General features: G+C 41.3%; 1 protein-coding gene across 4 annotated transcripts in view; it reads right to left on the reverse strand.

Annotated features, from left to right (window-relative positions):
• eml3 (EMAP like 3) overlaps nt 1-18,008 on the reverse strand; it is a 113,513-nt gene that overhangs the window by 68,290 nt on the left and 27,215 nt on the right. For 2 of the 4 annotated variants that reach the window (XM_057333811.1, XM_057333820.1), the window contains 5 exons: nt 15,810-15,986; nt 15,462-15,570; nt 14,503-14,964; nt 11,209-11,325; nt 2,536-2,564 (listed from right to left, as the gene is read on the reverse strand). In XM_057333811.1, coding sequence (XP_057189794.1) covers nt 2,536-2,564; nt 11,209-11,325; nt 14,503-14,964; nt 15,462-15,570; nt 15,810-15,986 — 894 coding nt within the window. The remainder of the gene's footprint in view (nt 1-2,535; nt 2,565-11,208; nt 11,326-14,502; nt 14,965-15,461; nt 15,571-15,809; nt 15,987-18,008) is intronic. The other 2 variants (XM_057333827.1, XM_057333836.1) reach the window with 2 other exon arrangements.

The following is an 18,008-nucleotide window of genomic DNA, read 5'->3' on the forward strand; positions in this document are numbered from 1 at the left end:
AATCTATTTATCAGATCAGTACTTTGTTGTGTATATGACTTCATGTTTAGTGAGAAACCACAAGAAAAAAGTTGCTTTGCCATTTGTGTCGGTACCAAAAACTCCAAATCCGCCTGGTACTAAATGTGCTTTTCCAACTGCCAACAGAACTTGTTTTTATTGTAAAGCAAATAATCATCTGATTGAAAATTGCCCGGTTCTTTAAAAGAAGTCTAGTACAAAACCTGTTGGTTTATCTTCAGTTGACCTTACTTCAAAGCCCGCTGGCATCTCCTCTGAAAGCTCCATATGCCGTGATGAAACTGGTTATGGACCTTTCTTGCATGATGGAATGGTGTTTGTTCCTGGTTTGTGTAAACCTGTACCCATTTGCATTCTCCAAGATTCAGGTGTGGTTCAGTCATTTATCTTGGAAGGAGTGCTGCCTTTGTCTGAGAAAACCGCTACCGGTAGTGTCGTTGTAGTCCGAGGTTTTAAAAATGGGAGTTATTAGTGGTATATAGTGGTAGTGTGTGGAGTTGCCGAAATGTCTTGCCTGAAGTTGTTTCCGTTTCTTTTATTTCGACCACTGATAACTGCGAAATAGAGCATCCAGATGTTTTCTCGGCCTGTGTAATTACATACTATGTCAAAATCTGCAGACACTCTCTCCTTAAAAGATCTTGACTTTGCTGATACATTTCTTGCTGATTTAGATATATGTGAAATGTCTCCTGTTCCATCCAAGGAAAAAGTAAATCTATCATCTTTGTGTCGAAAGCAGGATGTTTTCGAATGTTTAGACGCTCCGTTGATGTGTGATAAATTAATTGCAGTGCAAGAGCACTTTTCTTCCAGAAAACTGAATTTTGTGTGCACCCCAAGGATTTCTTTCTCAAATATGTGATTTTGATGAGAAAGTGGTCACCCCCTAATATTTCTGAAGACTGGAATTCTGTTACTTAAGTTGTATTTCCGGAAATGTACATGATTTTAAATTTGGCACACAATGGTATCGCTGGTCATTTAGGCGTCACAAAAACCAATGATCGGATTTTGCGAAACTTTTACTGGCCTAGTCTTAAGAAAGACCTAACCAAACCGTTCGAGCACATTATAATCTACTGTTTGGGGCCACTTCCGCACTCTAAGTCTGGTAACCGATATCTTTTGACAATTATGTGTGTGACTACGCATTTTCCTAAAGTGGTCCATCTATGTTCTATTAAAGCACAAGTGATTTCCAAGGCACTCGTTAAATTCATTAAACTCTTTGGGTTACCTAAAATAATTCAAAGCAACCAGTGAGCTAATTTCACTTATTGTACTTTTGTTTAATGAACTTGAGTAGCTCCGCTTTTGATAAAACATGACTAAGTTAGCTGAAAAGGCATCAGTAGTAGATAGTTTGGCTTGAGTCCAAGGCAAAGACAATGTGGTGGCTAATGCCATATCGAGAATGTGGTTAAGTGGTTCTATAAAAAAGTTCTGGTTGATTAAGTTCCCAGTTTTGAAAAATATCTCTTTATTGGGAATATGTGCACATTTCTGTAGTGACGCATCACTTTTTTTTGGAGGGGGGTGAAGGTTTTACATGTATATGTATTTTTTTAAATTTGTGATGTTAACAAATTGTGAATGGTACTGGGTTATAATGTTTTGGCTGCCCCCTATTAGTCAAAAGTGTCTGTCTCTACATTTATTAGAACCTAGATGCTTACACTTGTGCTTCCCTTGGACCAAGCACAAAAGCAGCTGCTACAGCTGAAATGGCGCAGGACTTAGACGGCGTCCAGTGAGCCGAGACATGGGCCGAATCTGCAGTTACTTTGTTTTAACTTTTCTCTATTCCATAGTTAAAAATCTAATTCTTTAATAAAATCCCCTACTTGAACGAGTCTTTGCGTGTCTCCTCAACTATGCTATGTTGGAATACGTAACAACATGCCAGGTCAGTGGATGGCAATGTCACCTGTAAAGAATGTAAACATGTAAAGAAACACTATGCACCTGCGCATATTCGCATTCCCTAATTTAAGCCAAAAGCTTTTTAATACCCTTTGTCGGCATGTATGTGTGTTTAAAGTTTGGTGTATATAAATGTGAATCTGTTGGGTGCAGTGGTATATTTATATTTTTCTGGAGAAACCTTGATAAATATGTTGCATAGAACAAACACACAGTATTGGATGCCGCCCTTATTGTTTGGAGAATACTTGCGCATGCCGTTTTTAGTTGAAAACGGCCTTGTGTAAAGAGCAGTGTACAGTAAAAAAGGGACCTACTGCAAAAAATTTACAGGATTCCATTAATTTCAGTGTTGGTCCTGCCTCAAGATATATGAATTATGAGTGTGGACTATATAAAGTGTGTGATGATGAGAATTGTGTTCCTGTAACTGGTAGAGAATTGCAATAGCAGCTGAAGATTGTGGGTTAAATTCCCAGGAAACAGCTGGGCTGCTTATATCATATCAGATAAAATGACCCAGATAAAATGATCAGAGGTAAAGAATTAAGAGAGACAGAAACAGAAATAAGAGAGATGCCTTATTACCTGCACTGGAGATAAGGTCTTTTGCCCGGCTATGGAAAAAAACAGAACATCAAATTGAATTGATGAAAGAACATACACAGGGGCGTAGCACTTTTAGAAACAGGTGATTCTGTCCCAGCACATTTTTTGATCCACCGCCACTATTTCCGCCCTAGTTCTCTGGTTTGTTACTTAGATTTGAATGAACTAACATTCAGCCAATCACAAGCCAAATCATCCCTTGGGTGTGTCTGCCAAGAGCTTATTTTATTGATTCTTTTGTGATTTCTTTCATTCACTTCTTTGCTCTTTTGGCAGTTGTGTGTAAATGCACCTGAAAAGGCAGAGGATGATTACGTCTATTTTCAAACACACACTAGTCTCCACACTGCCTGTGAATATTCGACGAGATTGTTCATTGCGATAACACACTAGAACAAAAACAATAGAACATTTACATTTAGTCATTTAGCAGACGATTTTATCCAAAGTGACTTACAGAGAGTTCAGGGAGCAATAAGCGATTTGTCATACAGGAGCAATAATACAATAGGTGCTAATACAAAGTTACTAGTTTCAGCAAAAGCTAGAACATAGAATGCGAACATTCGAGCAACAAAAATGCAAATGTTTTTTGTTGATCAGTACAATTTTTTTTCACATTCACCAGCCGAAGACACAAGACGTCCAATTATATTTAAGCTTTACATCACGTGCTAGGAGCTGTTACACAAACGGGCCACCCGGTGACACTAAAGCACTGAAAACTGACTGCAAACCCTCCAGCAATAAACACATGATAGTTAAGGACACTATCCCTGAACAGAGTATAACAGTATTATACTACTAATGTGTACTTACCTTTATAATAATTTGTATTTTTTCTAGATTATCGGTTTGGGGGAGAATTGTCAAATTGTTTGGGTCATATTTGCATATACACCATAACGTAACATATTTATTTAATATTCATCAGTACTAACGCTTGTTTAAATTATTTTATGCATTGCAATACTACTTTAAAATTATAAATATGTACATTGTCGTGGCCTAATGGATAGAGTCCATTCTGAGTCAGACTCGTGACCAGAAGGTTGCCGGTTCGATTCCCAGGGCCGGCGGGTAACGACTGAGTTGCCTACTTGCTCCCCGGGCGCTGCAGTGACAGCTGCCCACTGCTCCGGGTGTACGTGTGTTCACGACTTGCTGTGTGTGTGTTCACTACTCTCTGGATGGGTTAAAAGCAGAGGTCACATTTCGGGTATGGATCACCATATCTGACTAATAGGTCACTTTCACTTTTGGATGTGCGTCTTTGCTGAGAGGAATTAAAGTTCCTCTGACAGGAAATTTAGTTTTATCAGCTAAGACTCGTTACTTCTCAGCAAATAAGCAGCTTTTACAAAAATAAATGAGAGTAAAGTGCACAAAAAATGTGGTTTTAGGTTTTATTTCATTATTTTTAAGGTATTGTCAGTTAAGAATAACCACGGCAACCGGGACATAACGCAGCGTCTGTAGAGGACATGTAACTCTGTCTCCAGTATAAAAAGACCAACAATCACATTACGTAACACATCTAAAGTGAAATTCACTAAATGTAAATAGGTTAATTTAACTGAGGGTGTGTTCACATATGCCATGTTTGGTTCGATTAAAACGAACTCTGGTGCTATTGCTCTGTTAGTGCGGTTTATTTGTGTAAGGCTGAACGCTGCCACCCTAACCCTGGTGTGCACCAAACAAGTGGTCCGAGACCGCTGAAAAGATGGGTCTCGGTCCGCTTTCAAATGAACTCTGGTGCGGTTCGATTGAAATATGAATGCAACACGGACCAAAGGCATCGAACCGATCCAAAAATAGGATGTGATAACAATATACGACCCGAAATCAAGTGATTTGGCAAAATAAAAGGAGTGTTTATTATATATATATGTATATTATAGATCTGTGCTTGCGCATATAACGGAGGAATTCCTGGCGCCGAACTCTGTTGTGTCTTGTCTGCACGACGCAAACACAGCTGTGTCTCAGACATTTTGTGAGCACAGATGTAAGTTAGCGCACTGTAAATTTAAATCGTGTCCAGCACATGCAGATGCACGCAACAATTTGAAGTTATAACAGTGTTTAATTGTATACTCGCTTGAACGTTTGGGTGACTGTGATATGCTCACTCTCCACGTCTCTCATCAAGAACTCCGCTTGCGCTTACATTATGCACATGCTGGTTGCACTCTGGCTGCAAGTTAGGGTTTTGCCTACTCAAGAGTTACATTTGACCATATTCATGACCCGATCAAACACCTACTCCTACTCTCACAAGGAAGGGCCTATGGCCGTTAGGCCGCAGTAGCAGGCCCTCGTCAACCTGGGCTGCACCCAGACTCTGTCGCTGTTAGCCCCAGAACCACTTCTCCACTCAGCCGAGCACCAGACTGCAGCTTTTCCCAGCACGCCCCCGCTGGCGGCACAGGCCTATTTAAAGCCTTTTCCTTCTTTCTCTTTTAGTCCCCCCATCTGCTCATGGCCCGCAGCCCAACCATCGAACCCTAGCGTGAGGCTGCCTCCGCTAGTGGTGCAGGCCTAGACGCCCTGCAAGGTAATATGTTTCATGTACAGCTGCTTCATAACAATTAAAATTGTAAAAAGCACTACATAATCTATAAAATTGAGCTGCTGCCTTTCTTCCTCCTCAGTCTATCTCTCAAGCTTGCTCTTCCTTCACCCTGTCTTCCGATGCCTCTCCCCACTCCCAACTCCAGTACTTCCATATTCAGAGCCGATATTCATGTAAGCCACCCGATGAACACCCTTCTAAACGCCCAATTCTATTCTCCAGGCCGTCTCACTCACGACCTCAGGACCAGTTTTAAATCTTTTCACCGCGCATACAACATGCCTTTCCGCGATTTTTCCCTACTCACCATCAGTGATGGGAATAACGGCGTTATAAATAAATGCTGTTAGTTTTTTCAGTAACGAGTAATCAAACAAATTACTGTTTCTCCCGGTTTTCATCCGAGTAGGCTATCTCTCAGCCAAAGGACCTGCAAAGTTTTTTTTCTCTGGTGTGTGTTGGGGGGTTGGGTGGGACACATAACTGATGATGATTGGTGTGTGTTGGTGGGTGGGAGACAACAGAATAACTGATGATGATTGGCTTAGGTGGAGTAAATTTCCATTGTTGCCAACCAGAGGCAGAGTAGGGCGGGTTTTCACACACAAGCACAGTCGCACACAGTACACCAATGCCTTGGAGTCAGAGATGGCAAGAGAAACAAGTTCAAATGTAGCTTTCGCAAACTGGAAATATTAGCACTACTTTCCCTCGTTAAGATGATAGGCAAGAATGTGTATGTAACGTGCAATTTATGCCCAGAAAGAAAGAGGCTCCATGTCGGTGTAAATAGAGTCCATGGGATGGGGTTCAGGTGAAGTGTAATGATGGGAAATGTAGTCCTGGGGTTAAAAGTCAGGTGATTGTGAACGAGAGTAGTGGGGAGGTGGCTCTGGTGTGGGGGGCGTGGTCGACAAAGACAGAGCAGATGTTACATTACCCCCTCCTCAACGGACCGCTCCCACAGGCCTTTCTGGACGGCGAGGACAGCCACGAGGATGGGGTGCCGGCCGGTCAGGGTGAGAGATGTGGAATTGTCTGAGCAGGTCAGGATCTAGGATGTCCTCTCGGGCCACCCATGACTTTTCTTCCGGTCCGTACCCCTCCCAGTCTCTGAGATATTCTAAGCGACCGCCCCGCCTCCTGGAGTGCAGAATGGCTTCCACTCGGTAGATTTGTTGGAACTCATAGATGGGTGGTGCAGCTCGGACCCCGCACCAGGCTCTGCGGAGGGAACAGAAACAGGTTCATGGTAAGGTTTGAGAAGTGACACATGGAAGGAGGGTGAAATTCTGTACTCCGGCTGAAAGTCGGAATGTTACTGGATTAATCTGTTGAAGAATTACAAAGGGGCCGATGTATTTGGGGCTACGTTTTCTGCAGGGCTGTCGCAGGCGGAGATCTCGGGTGGATAACCACACCTTCTGGCCTGGTTGGTATTGTGGGGCAGGTGCTTGGCGGGTGTCGGCGTTTGCCTTTTGGCTGGGAACTACATGTTGTAGTTGATGATGAGCGGCGCTCCATACCCTCTCGCTCTCCCGAAACCAGTGGTCCACTGCTGGCACAGCAGAGGGATCCCCCGACCAGGGGAACATTGGGGGTTGGTAGCCAAGTATGCATTGGTCCTGTGGATGACTGCCGGAGAGAGTTTTGAGCATACTCGGCCCAGGGTAGGTAGCGGTGCCAGCTGTTTTGATGGTCATGGCAGTATGTCCTCAGGTATCTCCCAAGGTCTTGAATTTTCCTTTCAGCCTGGCCGTTGGATTGAGGGTGATAACCGGAAGTTAGACTGATGGAAAATTGAGTTGTTTAAAGAAGGCCTTCCACACACAGGAAATAAACTGGGGGCCTATGTCCGACACGATGTCCTCCGGTATCCCAAAGTTGAGAATGACATGGTTGAAGAGGGCTTCGGCTGTTTCGAAGGCTGTGGGTAGTCGTGGTAAGGGTATGAATTTATAAGCCTTGGAGAACCGCTCAACGGCCACCAGAATGCAAGTATAGTTGTCGGACAGGGGTAAATCGGTGAGGAAATCGACCGTGAGGTGGGACCAGGGATGTTGAGGTATGGGTAAAGGCATGAGTTTGCCTACAGGTAGGTGACGGGGGGTTTTGGAGATGGCACAGGCTGAACATCCACAGACAAACTGGGAGATATCCTGTGACATATTGGGCCACCAGTATCGGGCTGAGAGGAGCGAGAGGGTTTGTTGGCTGCCTGGATGCCCAGATCCTGGAACTGAATGCATGATTCAATGATATGAGTACGGGATGGGGCCCATGAAGAGGGCTGGAAAGAAAATGGTCTCAGGTTCCACGGGATCCGTTTCACTGCTGTACTGACGGGAAAGAACATCAGCTTTGGTATTTTTGGACCCCGGTCGATAGGTTACCACAAAGTTGAATCTGGTGAAGAATAGAGCCCAGCGTGCTTGCCGGGGGTTGATCCGTTTGGCTTCCTTCAGATACTCCAGTTTCCGTGATCTGTTATAACGGTGAACTGGGATTGTGCTCCCTCCAGCCAATGCCGCCATTCTTCCAGGGCCAGTTTGATTGCCAACAGTTCCCGGTTTCCGAAGTCGTAATTTCGCTCCGCCAGGGACAGCTTTCGAGAGAAGGCGGCACAGGGGTGGAGGCACTGTGGTGTCCCCTGCCGCTGAGTTAGTACAGCACCCACTCCAGTGGTGGAGGCGTCTACTTCCACCAGAAACGGAAGAGTTGGGTCAGGCAGGCAGAGGTTGGGTGCCGAACAGAAGGCTCCTTTGAGTTGTTGAAAAGCCTGAAGGGCTTCGGGGTTCCAGGACAGGGATTTGGACTGTTTCTGAATCAGAGAGGTGAGTGGTGAGGAAATGGTGCTGAAGTGTGCAATGAACCTACGGTAAAAGTTAGAGAACCCCAGAAATCGTTGTAATTCTCGTACTGTCTTGGGTTGAGGCCAGTCCCGCACAGCTTCTACCTTTTTCTGATCCATCTTGATGGTGTTGTTAGAGATGATGTATCCCAGGAAGTGGATAAAGGTACGGTGAAACTCACACTTCTCAAGTTTGAGAGAAAGTTAGAATTTCCTGAGGTGTTGGAGTAACTGAGTGACGTGATGGACGTTTTCCTCCAAATCTTGAGAGTAGATGAGAATATTGTCGATGTATATGATGACGAAGTGATTTAGCATGTCTCGGAATATTTCGTTCATGAAGTTTTGGAAGATTGCGGGGGCATTAACTAGTTCGAAGGGCATCACCAGGTACTCGTAATGTCCAGATGGTGTTATAAATGCGGTCTTCCATTCGTCTCCGGGTCGAATTCGGATGAGGTTACATGCACTGCGTAAGTCTAGTTTGGTGAATATAGTTGCTTGGTGAAGCTGTTCCAGGGCTGCAGGTACCAGGGGAAGAGGGAACGAGAACTTCTTGGTGTGAGTGTTAAGTATCCGATAGTCTATGCACGGTCTTAAACCCCCGTCCTTCTTTCCCACGAAGAAAAAACTTGAAGCGGCAGGGGAGATCGATGGTCGGTTATACTTCTGTGCCACGGCTTCCGAAATGTATTCTTTCATGGCTTTCTGCTCCGGAATGGATGGGGGATACGTATATGCGTCCTTTGGGCATTTGGGCTACAGGCAGCAGATCTATAGCGCAGTCCCATGGCCGATGAGGGTGAAGTTTTGTGGCTAGTTGTTTAGAAAAGACATCCTGGAATGCCCCATACTGCTTCGGGATTTTGGCTGAGCACGGGGTATCTGGACTTTCAACCGAGGTCGAGTTTAAAGGGACTGGAAAGGATAGAACATCCTCGGAGGGGTCACGGGGTAGACATCGGGTCTGGCATGTTTCAATCCATTGAAGTACCTGACTAAAACTCCATTTGATGTATGGTTGATGTAGTTTTAACCAGGGGCGTCCCAGGACGATATCTGTCGTAGAACCCTCCAGAACCCAGAAGGAGATCCGTTCCACATGCTTGGAACTGACTTGTAGGGTTACTGTGGGAGTGTGATAGCAGATTCGACCTCGGCCCAGCAGTTTCCCGAGGATGTTGTGAATTCTTAAATTATGAGAGTTACGTCTTCTGGTCAGATGGAGGGCTTTTAACAGGGTATGGGAGATTAAATTTCCTGCCACTAGGACTTTTGCTGGAAGAGAGTTGAATTGGGAGGTTACACGTACATTAAGTAATGATAATTCAAACGAATCAGACGGGGGTTGAATAGTACCACGGGACTGGAGGTTTGCACAGGTGGAGAACTCTGAGTGGTACGGGTGAGTTGAGTGTGTAGAGTATGGACTAGTTCTGCGAAAGGATCCGGGTTGGTGGAGGGAGTGGTCATCGTGAAGTTGTAGGTCCAGTCTTCTGTAACAACCTCGTCAGAAGAGGAATGATGCCACACTGGAATTTGGATTGAACAAGTTGTTTTTAATGAGTTCTGGCAAACCAACAAGTGCTCAGGTTGAAATGGGGAACATCCAAGGAATACGAGCCAAAATAATATCCACAGAGAAAACAGGCAAAAAACAATCCAATATATATCATCCACGGAGTACAGGAACAACAGAGAGCCCACGAGTAGAGTATAGAACAACGTCAAAATACAACTAGACTGGACAATAAACATGACAAAACACTGGGTATAAATAGAGTCCATGGGATGGGGTTCAGGTGGAGTGTAATGATGAGCATCAAGTGCGGGGTAATCAATGAGGTCAGAGGGGTGCAGTGCGTGATGGGAAATGTAGTCCTGGGGTTAAAAGTCCGGTGATTGTGAACGAGTGTAGCGGGGAGGTGGCTCTGGTGCGGGGGGGCATGGTCGACAAAGACAGAGCAGATGTTACACATACAAATATGTTAGATACAACTATATTGATTAAGTTAAACAAACAACCTCCAACAATAATTTTTTTGAGTGTAGGCCTCCAGGGCACCACACAGATTTTATGAAAGAATTTGGTGAGTTCTTATCAGAACTAGTACTGGGCCCGTATTATCAAGCTTCTAAGAATTACTCACAAGACTACTGCTAAGAATTGACTTAAAAAAGTAAAAAAATCTTGGCTCACAGCTGCGCTTAAAAATTTGTTATAAAGCAGCTCAGTCGTAATTTAAGTGAAGTGTAGGACTAAATCTTAAATGTCAGGCTTAGAGATGATTTACGACACTTTGCTGTGCCGCAAACAGGATTTTGGATGACGACATTGCCATGAACCAATCACTGAATAGATATTCTCTGATACATTCATGTTGAATGGTGAAATTCCTAAAAGGAGTTTACATTCAACACACACATGACAATAAAAACTTATCAAGAGAATATTTTATGATATAGACATTGGAAATGAAAGATGAACACGTTTCCACCATTTCTTAATTACCCATTTTAAATACAATGTTATTTTTGGTATAAATCTTTTCTTGCGTGTAAAATCACACAGACCATTGAGAACAAAATACAGAACAAGAACACGCAAAAACAGCACGCCGTTAAAATTCTTCATAGCAATACAGCATAACGAGATACAGCATAAAGAACTTTGCTAAATGTATAAATCTGATTATGAAAAATGATGTGTAGATGTTGTTTCGTTAATAAATGCCTTTCGCAAATTCATACTTTAAAAAAGTGCCACCTGCAATTACGCCTATGCAGGGGAGTACCGAATTTATACGTTTATAACGTGGAATGGTAAGGTTCCATTGGCCAACCCCTCTGTCCACAACATGTCTCTGTCTCCTCAGTGCCATCACAAGCCCCTATTGGCAACTCCTAAGCACCTGAGAGACCTCTTGAGCTGTCTTAAATAATTGGGAGAGTAAGAGTGATTCTTAGGTTTCAGAAATTTGACAACTTGCTTTTATACTGAAGTTTGGAAGTAGGAGTAAATAAAGTAACTTTATACCTTGATAATAAACATTTTATGCCTTATGCAATTATTCTAGCCCAGAAAGCACTTTTAAGTAAATGAATTTTCCGTTTAACTTAACCAAACATCATAAATTCTTTCAATAGCCCTTAACTTGTATTTTAACCAGAATAAATCATAAATAAACAGTACATAGCTTAAACTGAGAAAGGTCAGACTCACCTCTCAAGACTTGGAGAACGTGTAAGTAAGTTTGTCGATGAGGCTGCTTTCTTAGAAAGACGCTGTTTGGTCTTGTCTTGAGGGTCTTTAGTTAGCTTTTCACTGTTTCTCCTCACCCTGATCCCAGGAATACACACATACAGACATGTAAGCAGTCAGTCACTGCATGTACCTAGATTTACAGTGCATGCTAAATAAGAATTAAAGACATGCTTAGCTTGTTTAGATTTAGCCAAGGACACCGTCATGTTTGCAAATGCACCCCCATAATCAAACCCATCACCCTCAATTATATAAAATAAAATAAAACATGCAGACAGACATGTAAAGTATGAAACAAAACAACACAAACAAATAAGAAATCTGTGTGAGACGACTTGTGGTCACTGAAGGACATGCCCTATTTCCAGTTCTTCTGAACAGTCTGAGAGATGTCCAATACAAGCTATATTTACCATTCAGGGCTCGACATTAATGCTTGTCCGGGACAAGTAAATGTTTTGTATGGGCAAGTGAGAGAGAATTTTACTTGCCCGACCGGATAAGTAACTTGAATAATAATAATAATAATAATAATAGGTGCATTAGACAAAGCTGCATTTTTCGTGGTTGTGCTTGTTAGTGTGTGTGACAATAATCAATGGCCCAGTCTATATAGACTGTTTCCCCCAGTTAACTTCCGGTTTGTGTTTGGCCGGTGTCTAATAATATAACTATTTATATTGAATTTAATTTATGTTAATATTAATTTGTATTATTATTTTACTGTGTAATAATTGTATTAAATAAACAATTTGTTGAATTTTGTTGTATGTTCATTTTATTAAATAAAATATTTGTTGAATGGGACCTGTAGTTCTGTCGCATTTAAACAAACCGTATGGTAAATTGACATCTAGCGGTTGAGCTTGGTATAGTAGTCTAAATTCAAAATATTGCAGAGACAAGCTTAGCCAAGTAACAGTTCTTCTCGGTTTCTTTTGCTTGTCATCTGAAATAATCTACAGGTAATCCATTGTTTGTGAATGTGTACCGGAAGTTCAGTTGGGGTCACAAAAGTGCGCATGCGCAGTAACGTTTGTTTATGTTGTTAAGATGAAACCATCTATAACTAGATGCGGACGCGGAATTCTGTTATTTAAAGTGGAGGTAACATGCTATGTCATGCATTCTGACTTTACACTTTACACTGTTGAATGTGCTGGCTTCTCATGCTTAACATGGTCAACTTTAAAAAACACTTAGGATGTAGTATTTCTGTGCTTGATACACTCCCCCAGCACTCCAACTTGTTTCGGAAAGTTTTTTTAAAGGTCTGGATCCCTGTTTCGTAACAGGGATCCTATTCCTTTAATTGGGAAATTCTCCCGGAAAATAAGGCAAAAGAAAAATCCCGCCCACGCACCAACCGACGAGCAAGACCTGCTTGCCATCAAGATTGTCTGCGCTGTGTCAAGATTGGCTCATTACTCTTGCGATAGTGAAGTTTAGGTGTGTCTGTATGTTCATGGCATTTCAGTGATGAACTGCAACAGGTAAGTGAAACTAAGTCATATGTCTGTGTTTTGTTGGCAATCGGCGCGTACATGCATAATTGTGTGCTCGTGCTGTAGTTCCATCCCACTGCCAGCCTCCAGCAGCTCGTGTTTTTCCGGAAATAATCGTACAGCTATATCTATCTTTTATAAATGTGATCAAACTAAATACTTTGAAGATACAAAATATGCAATACTACTCTATAGGTACTCAAGATTAATATGAGATTGGCAGAAACCCTGCATGTTAGGGCTGCTTTACCATACCTGGCTGCCATCTATCATATTCCCTGACTACATGTCCTGTAGTCTAAGGAAAAGTTTACTATTTTGCAATGATACCATGTATTGTATTGTACTCTTCGTATGTCTTCTATACATTTTAAAATGTTCCTCTTTTCGTGATTTCTTTTTTAATGTAAAGATGCTTTGAAACAATGTAACACTGTAAAAATGCTATATAAATCAACTTGAATTGGACAAATCCACAAACACAAGTAACTGTAGCAAAAAGTAATATGAGTAACATGCATTAAAAGATACTGAAGTTGCAGACCCACAGAAATAACATAAGCATGCATGCAAGTACACCAGTGATTGAATCAAAACAGATTTGCTTTAAGCTTGAGGGACAGTTCACCAGGAATAAAAAATCCTGTCATGTTATGTGCCTTTATGTAATTTCAAGTTTAACACCTTAGTATTCCTAAAATATCTTTTGAATTGGATTTGTACCACTGGTGGTAGAGTGGAATGTTAAAGGGGTAAAACAGCTTAGGGTGAATAAATGACAGAATTTAAATCTTTGGGTGAACAATCTCTTAAGAAATCTTAAGTAAGACTTTTACATTGGTTAGTATGATTTCAATGTTTCAGTGCAAGTCATGAGTTTTTGTTTTTTTGCAAAACCAAGTTACAAACAAGTTTTCCAGATTCCTGTCACAGCAACAGTTTATCAGATTTAGCATTTGTTTTGCATTAACCTAAAGAGGTCCTGAGGACACAAACGGGTTCAGTTCACTGCCTACCCATTTTCTTTTAAATGCTCAAATTTGCCCAAACAAATCGCAATCCATTGAATAGGAATATAATGAACTCCATCCAGACACTGTCAAAGTGACAAGCATAAAAGGCATAGCAATGTTTGAACTAATTCCAAGAGTACATCATTCATCAAATGTATCATCGTAAAGACCGCTTGGGCATTACAACTTAACAATGTGTCAAAAATGTGCAATGTTACTGACATTTTTATAAAAAATTATTAATCACTTCTTAACCTATGTTTACATGTTTATCCACTCACTACCCAAACGTAAGGCTTAGGATGACTGCGCTGCTCAGAGGTTGCTCTTTCAAAAAATCAGGATAGCAGAGTTTATATTGAAATTCATCTTTCTAAGCAATCAATCTAAGCACGGGGTCCTTTTGCTTTCTAAGCAAAATTTTCCATTTGATATCTCATTTTCCACTAAACGTTGCCCAAGAGACTGAGATATTAAAGAAATCTCATTTGTGATGAGATGACACCCTGTTGGATTCTGGCCAGATCTATAAAGCATGATCTGAATTACTTGATAATCCACTCATGTTGCCCTATAAATAAAAACTAATCTGGGTCCCAGGATACAGTTCAACAAGTTGTAACTTTGGTTTTTGCAGCACTGCAAGCATTAGTGTTAGGATTAGACTCAAGACAAGAGGTAGTGAATTTAAGCAGCCAGCCAAGGCTTGAATCCATGTGTGTGGGTAAACACACAGTAGTTTTTCGCCCTCCTGGATGGGAGAGAGGGGAGCTCCACAAGGGTCGATTGTTGTCTCTTTTAGAGCTGCTGGCAAAGAGGAAGTTGGGTTTTGAGGGCATAAACCCTGGCTTTCCTCGCTGCCTTTGCTCTGTTGTTGCTGGAGGGTTCTGACTGTGGTGGGCTGGATGGCATCTTCTACCACAGAGCTCCATGTGTGTTCCTTCTTACTCTCTGCTTCATCAATGTCATACTCCTCTCTGTAGAGCTTGGTCAAAGTGTCCTCTGTAAAGGGGATGGCTGCAGGTAAGGCATCCTCAAGGGAGATATTTTTGACTGCCTGTGTTAGGGCCAGTGAGGCAGTCTTATGATTTGGAATCCAAGGTTCGGTCTGTGTACACCTGTCAATAGTGCTCGGTTTGATGTTGGAAATGGTTTTAGCCCCACCCTCCCCATTTTCAGCTGTGAATGAGATATGGCTACAGATACACAAACAAAACCGTTAAAATTGATTATATTTTATTTAAATTGATTATTATTCAAATTGATAATACAATTAGTATTTAACAGTGCACCCAAAGAATATTTTGCTATGTTAATTTGTCTTAAAACTCATGTTCCAGACCCACATGACTTTGTTTATTCCTTGGAATGGGTGAACAAATTATCACAACAGAGTTTAATTTTTTCTTTTAAAATTTCCTTGAAACACAATGATGATATGTAATCTCATCTCAAGATTTAACCTTACAACCTCGCAACCGCACTGCCAGAAGCTGCACTGTTTTCTTCTCAAAAGCATCAAATACTTCTGAAGCTTCAACAAGTAAATACTAAAGTCCATGTGACAGTTCATCTGCCTTTCACTGTATTTTAATATAGTATGTATCATAACTTATGCATACTATAATTTTGGACAGGAAATTACATAGAAGCTAATTGTTAAAGTCAAAATAGTACCCAGAATTCTGTGTACCTGTTGGGTGCGTGATGAGTTGCATCAGGAGAGCTTGTAGACAGTCTGCATTTAGACAATCCATCCACATAACAGGACTGATTCAACACTCGAGCTGCAGCAGGGTTCACTGATGTTGCAAAAACACATGTACACATACAAATATTTACAGAACCTTTTGTCTTGTGCAAGAATCGCAAGGTATACATAAAAATGTTATAATACTAAAGTAGGGTTACACCAATCACTGTAAGATGGTAAATACCAAGCAATACAATTGGTTACAAATCGTTTGCAATACCCTCAAAGTGACAATAAATTTGATGCATCTTAACACCTGTAGACAAAAATCATTAATAAAGCTCTTACCAACAATCAGCTGCTGTTTTAGCATGGGTATCTGTTGGTCATGAATGCGTAGCTTGCGTAAGGCATCAGCCAATGAAGACTTCAGTAGTGTTATTTCATCTTCCTGTGCTTGAAGGCGCACCTCCATTAGCGACAGCCTGTCAGGAAACTCTGTGCTGCTTTCTGCCGACATATCATCTAGATGACAAGACAGATAATCATAGTACTGAATGCTTTTAGGATATTTAACATTGACCCAGTAGTACCAGCAATGTATGAATATAAAGATACACAATATTGTTTTAATAAGAATACATTTCAATTGCTTAATTGTTCCCAGTGAAGATGACTTTGTGGTAGTGTTGCCAAAAATATCGATATTTCGATAAGTATCGATACCGAAGAATCTGAAACGGTTCCAATACCCATGTCCCACGTATCGATATCAGCTGCGCGTTCCCGCTCTCTTTCTCTTTTCCGACAGTGAGTTAACACACACTGCACGTGAACGCATAACAACAGAGCCCCGTCTCCTCTCACATACTTGACTCGTTTGGGGCAGTTAAATCGTGTTTATGTCAGAAAAGATGGCCAGTCTCAGTAACACATCTGGCGTGGTGCACACTCGTTACGCTTCCCGTGTTTACCATAGCGATCCATGTATGTGCGCTGACCAATAATTTTATCCACTCGTTTCATTCGCCCTGGTTGTTGTTTATGTTAGTACAGAGTCTCCGCAACAGTTCTCATGTTTAATGCACGCGTTTCTGTCTTTATGTGCGCTCATCAATGATTTCATCCACTCGTCTCGTTCGCTCCGGTTAATTTGATGTTTGAAATAATGCTGGTGCGAGTAAAGTCACCGCAACAGTTCTCATGTTTAATGCACGCGTTTCTGTCTTTATGTGCGCTCATCAATGATTTCATCCACTCGTCTCGTTCGCTCCGGTTAAGTTGATGTTTGAAGTAATGCTGGTGCGAGTAAAGTCTCCGCAACAGTTCTCGCGTGTGATACACGTTTGCACTTCCGTGTTTACCATAGCGCTCTATGTATGTGCGCTGTTCAATGATTTCATCCACTCGTCTCATTCGCTCCGGTTAAAAGTTGTTAATGTTAGAAAGATGTCCAGTGCGGAGTCTCTGCAACAGTTCTTGCGTTTAAGTTTGCGTTTCTGTCTATATGTGCGCTGATCAATGATTACAGTATGGGCCTATGTGAATAAAAGCCAATTTAGCCAAATAAAAATGTAGGCTATTAACTAACATTAACGAACAATGAATGAGCAATACATTTGTTGAAGTATTTATTAATCTCTTTTAAATGTTAGTTAAAAAATACAACCATTTATGTAAGCTCCCCTGTTGAAAAATCCAGTATATGCTGGGTAAGGTATGTTTTGATCGATGCTGGTTTGATCTTAAACCAGCTAAGAACCATCTTAAATCAGCATATGACCAGCTTAAACCAGCACATGAACAGTTTAAACCAGCACAAACCAGCATCAAAACATACCAAACAGCATAGGCTGGTTTTTTCAACAGGGTCTGGTCCATTAATACTGACAAATACAACTTTGATTTTAAATAGTAAATGTATTCGTAAAATTAACATTAGATTAACAATTAATAAATAATGTAAAAATATATACCTCATTGTCTAGTCTTGTTCAATTTAACTTCAAATAAAAATTAAAAAGGCCTATATTGCTATTGCTTATTAGGGCCTTATTGCTATGGCAGTTTATTCCCCGTGGTATCGAAAATGGTATCGAATATCGATATTTTTTTAGGTATTGAATCGAAGTTAGAAATTCCAGTATCGTGACAACACTACTTTGTGGTACTCTGCCCTCTTAAGGGAGATTTCAAAATGTACGGCATGTATATACTCACTCTGAAGGGCACTATAAACTAGGGTTGCACGGTGTACCGGTGCTACGGTAGCATCGGGATGCTAAAGCTTCAAAATACCCGCGATGCCTCTCTATTTTTGAAACGGTAGTATCGTAGTTAATGTTGCATATGCGCATTAATATTCATTTGAACACTTACCGCCTTTTTGCGGTGTTTATCTCCTAAATAAATGTGTGTTTTGAATGACTCGGACGAGAGAATGATTCAAATTGGCGATTTGAACGAATTGGTTAAATGATTCACTAACTCAGTGGAAAATTGACGCCACCTACTGGCCGTTTTAGTTCTGCATTTAAAGTAAGCCTA

Source organism: Triplophysa rosa, linkage group LG1 (genome assembly GCF_024868665.1).
Source record: "Triplophysa rosa linkage group LG1, Trosa_1v2, whole genome shotgun sequence".
Classification (NCBI taxonomy): Eukaryota; Metazoa; Chordata; class Actinopteri; order Cypriniformes; family Nemacheilidae; genus Triplophysa; species Triplophysa rosa.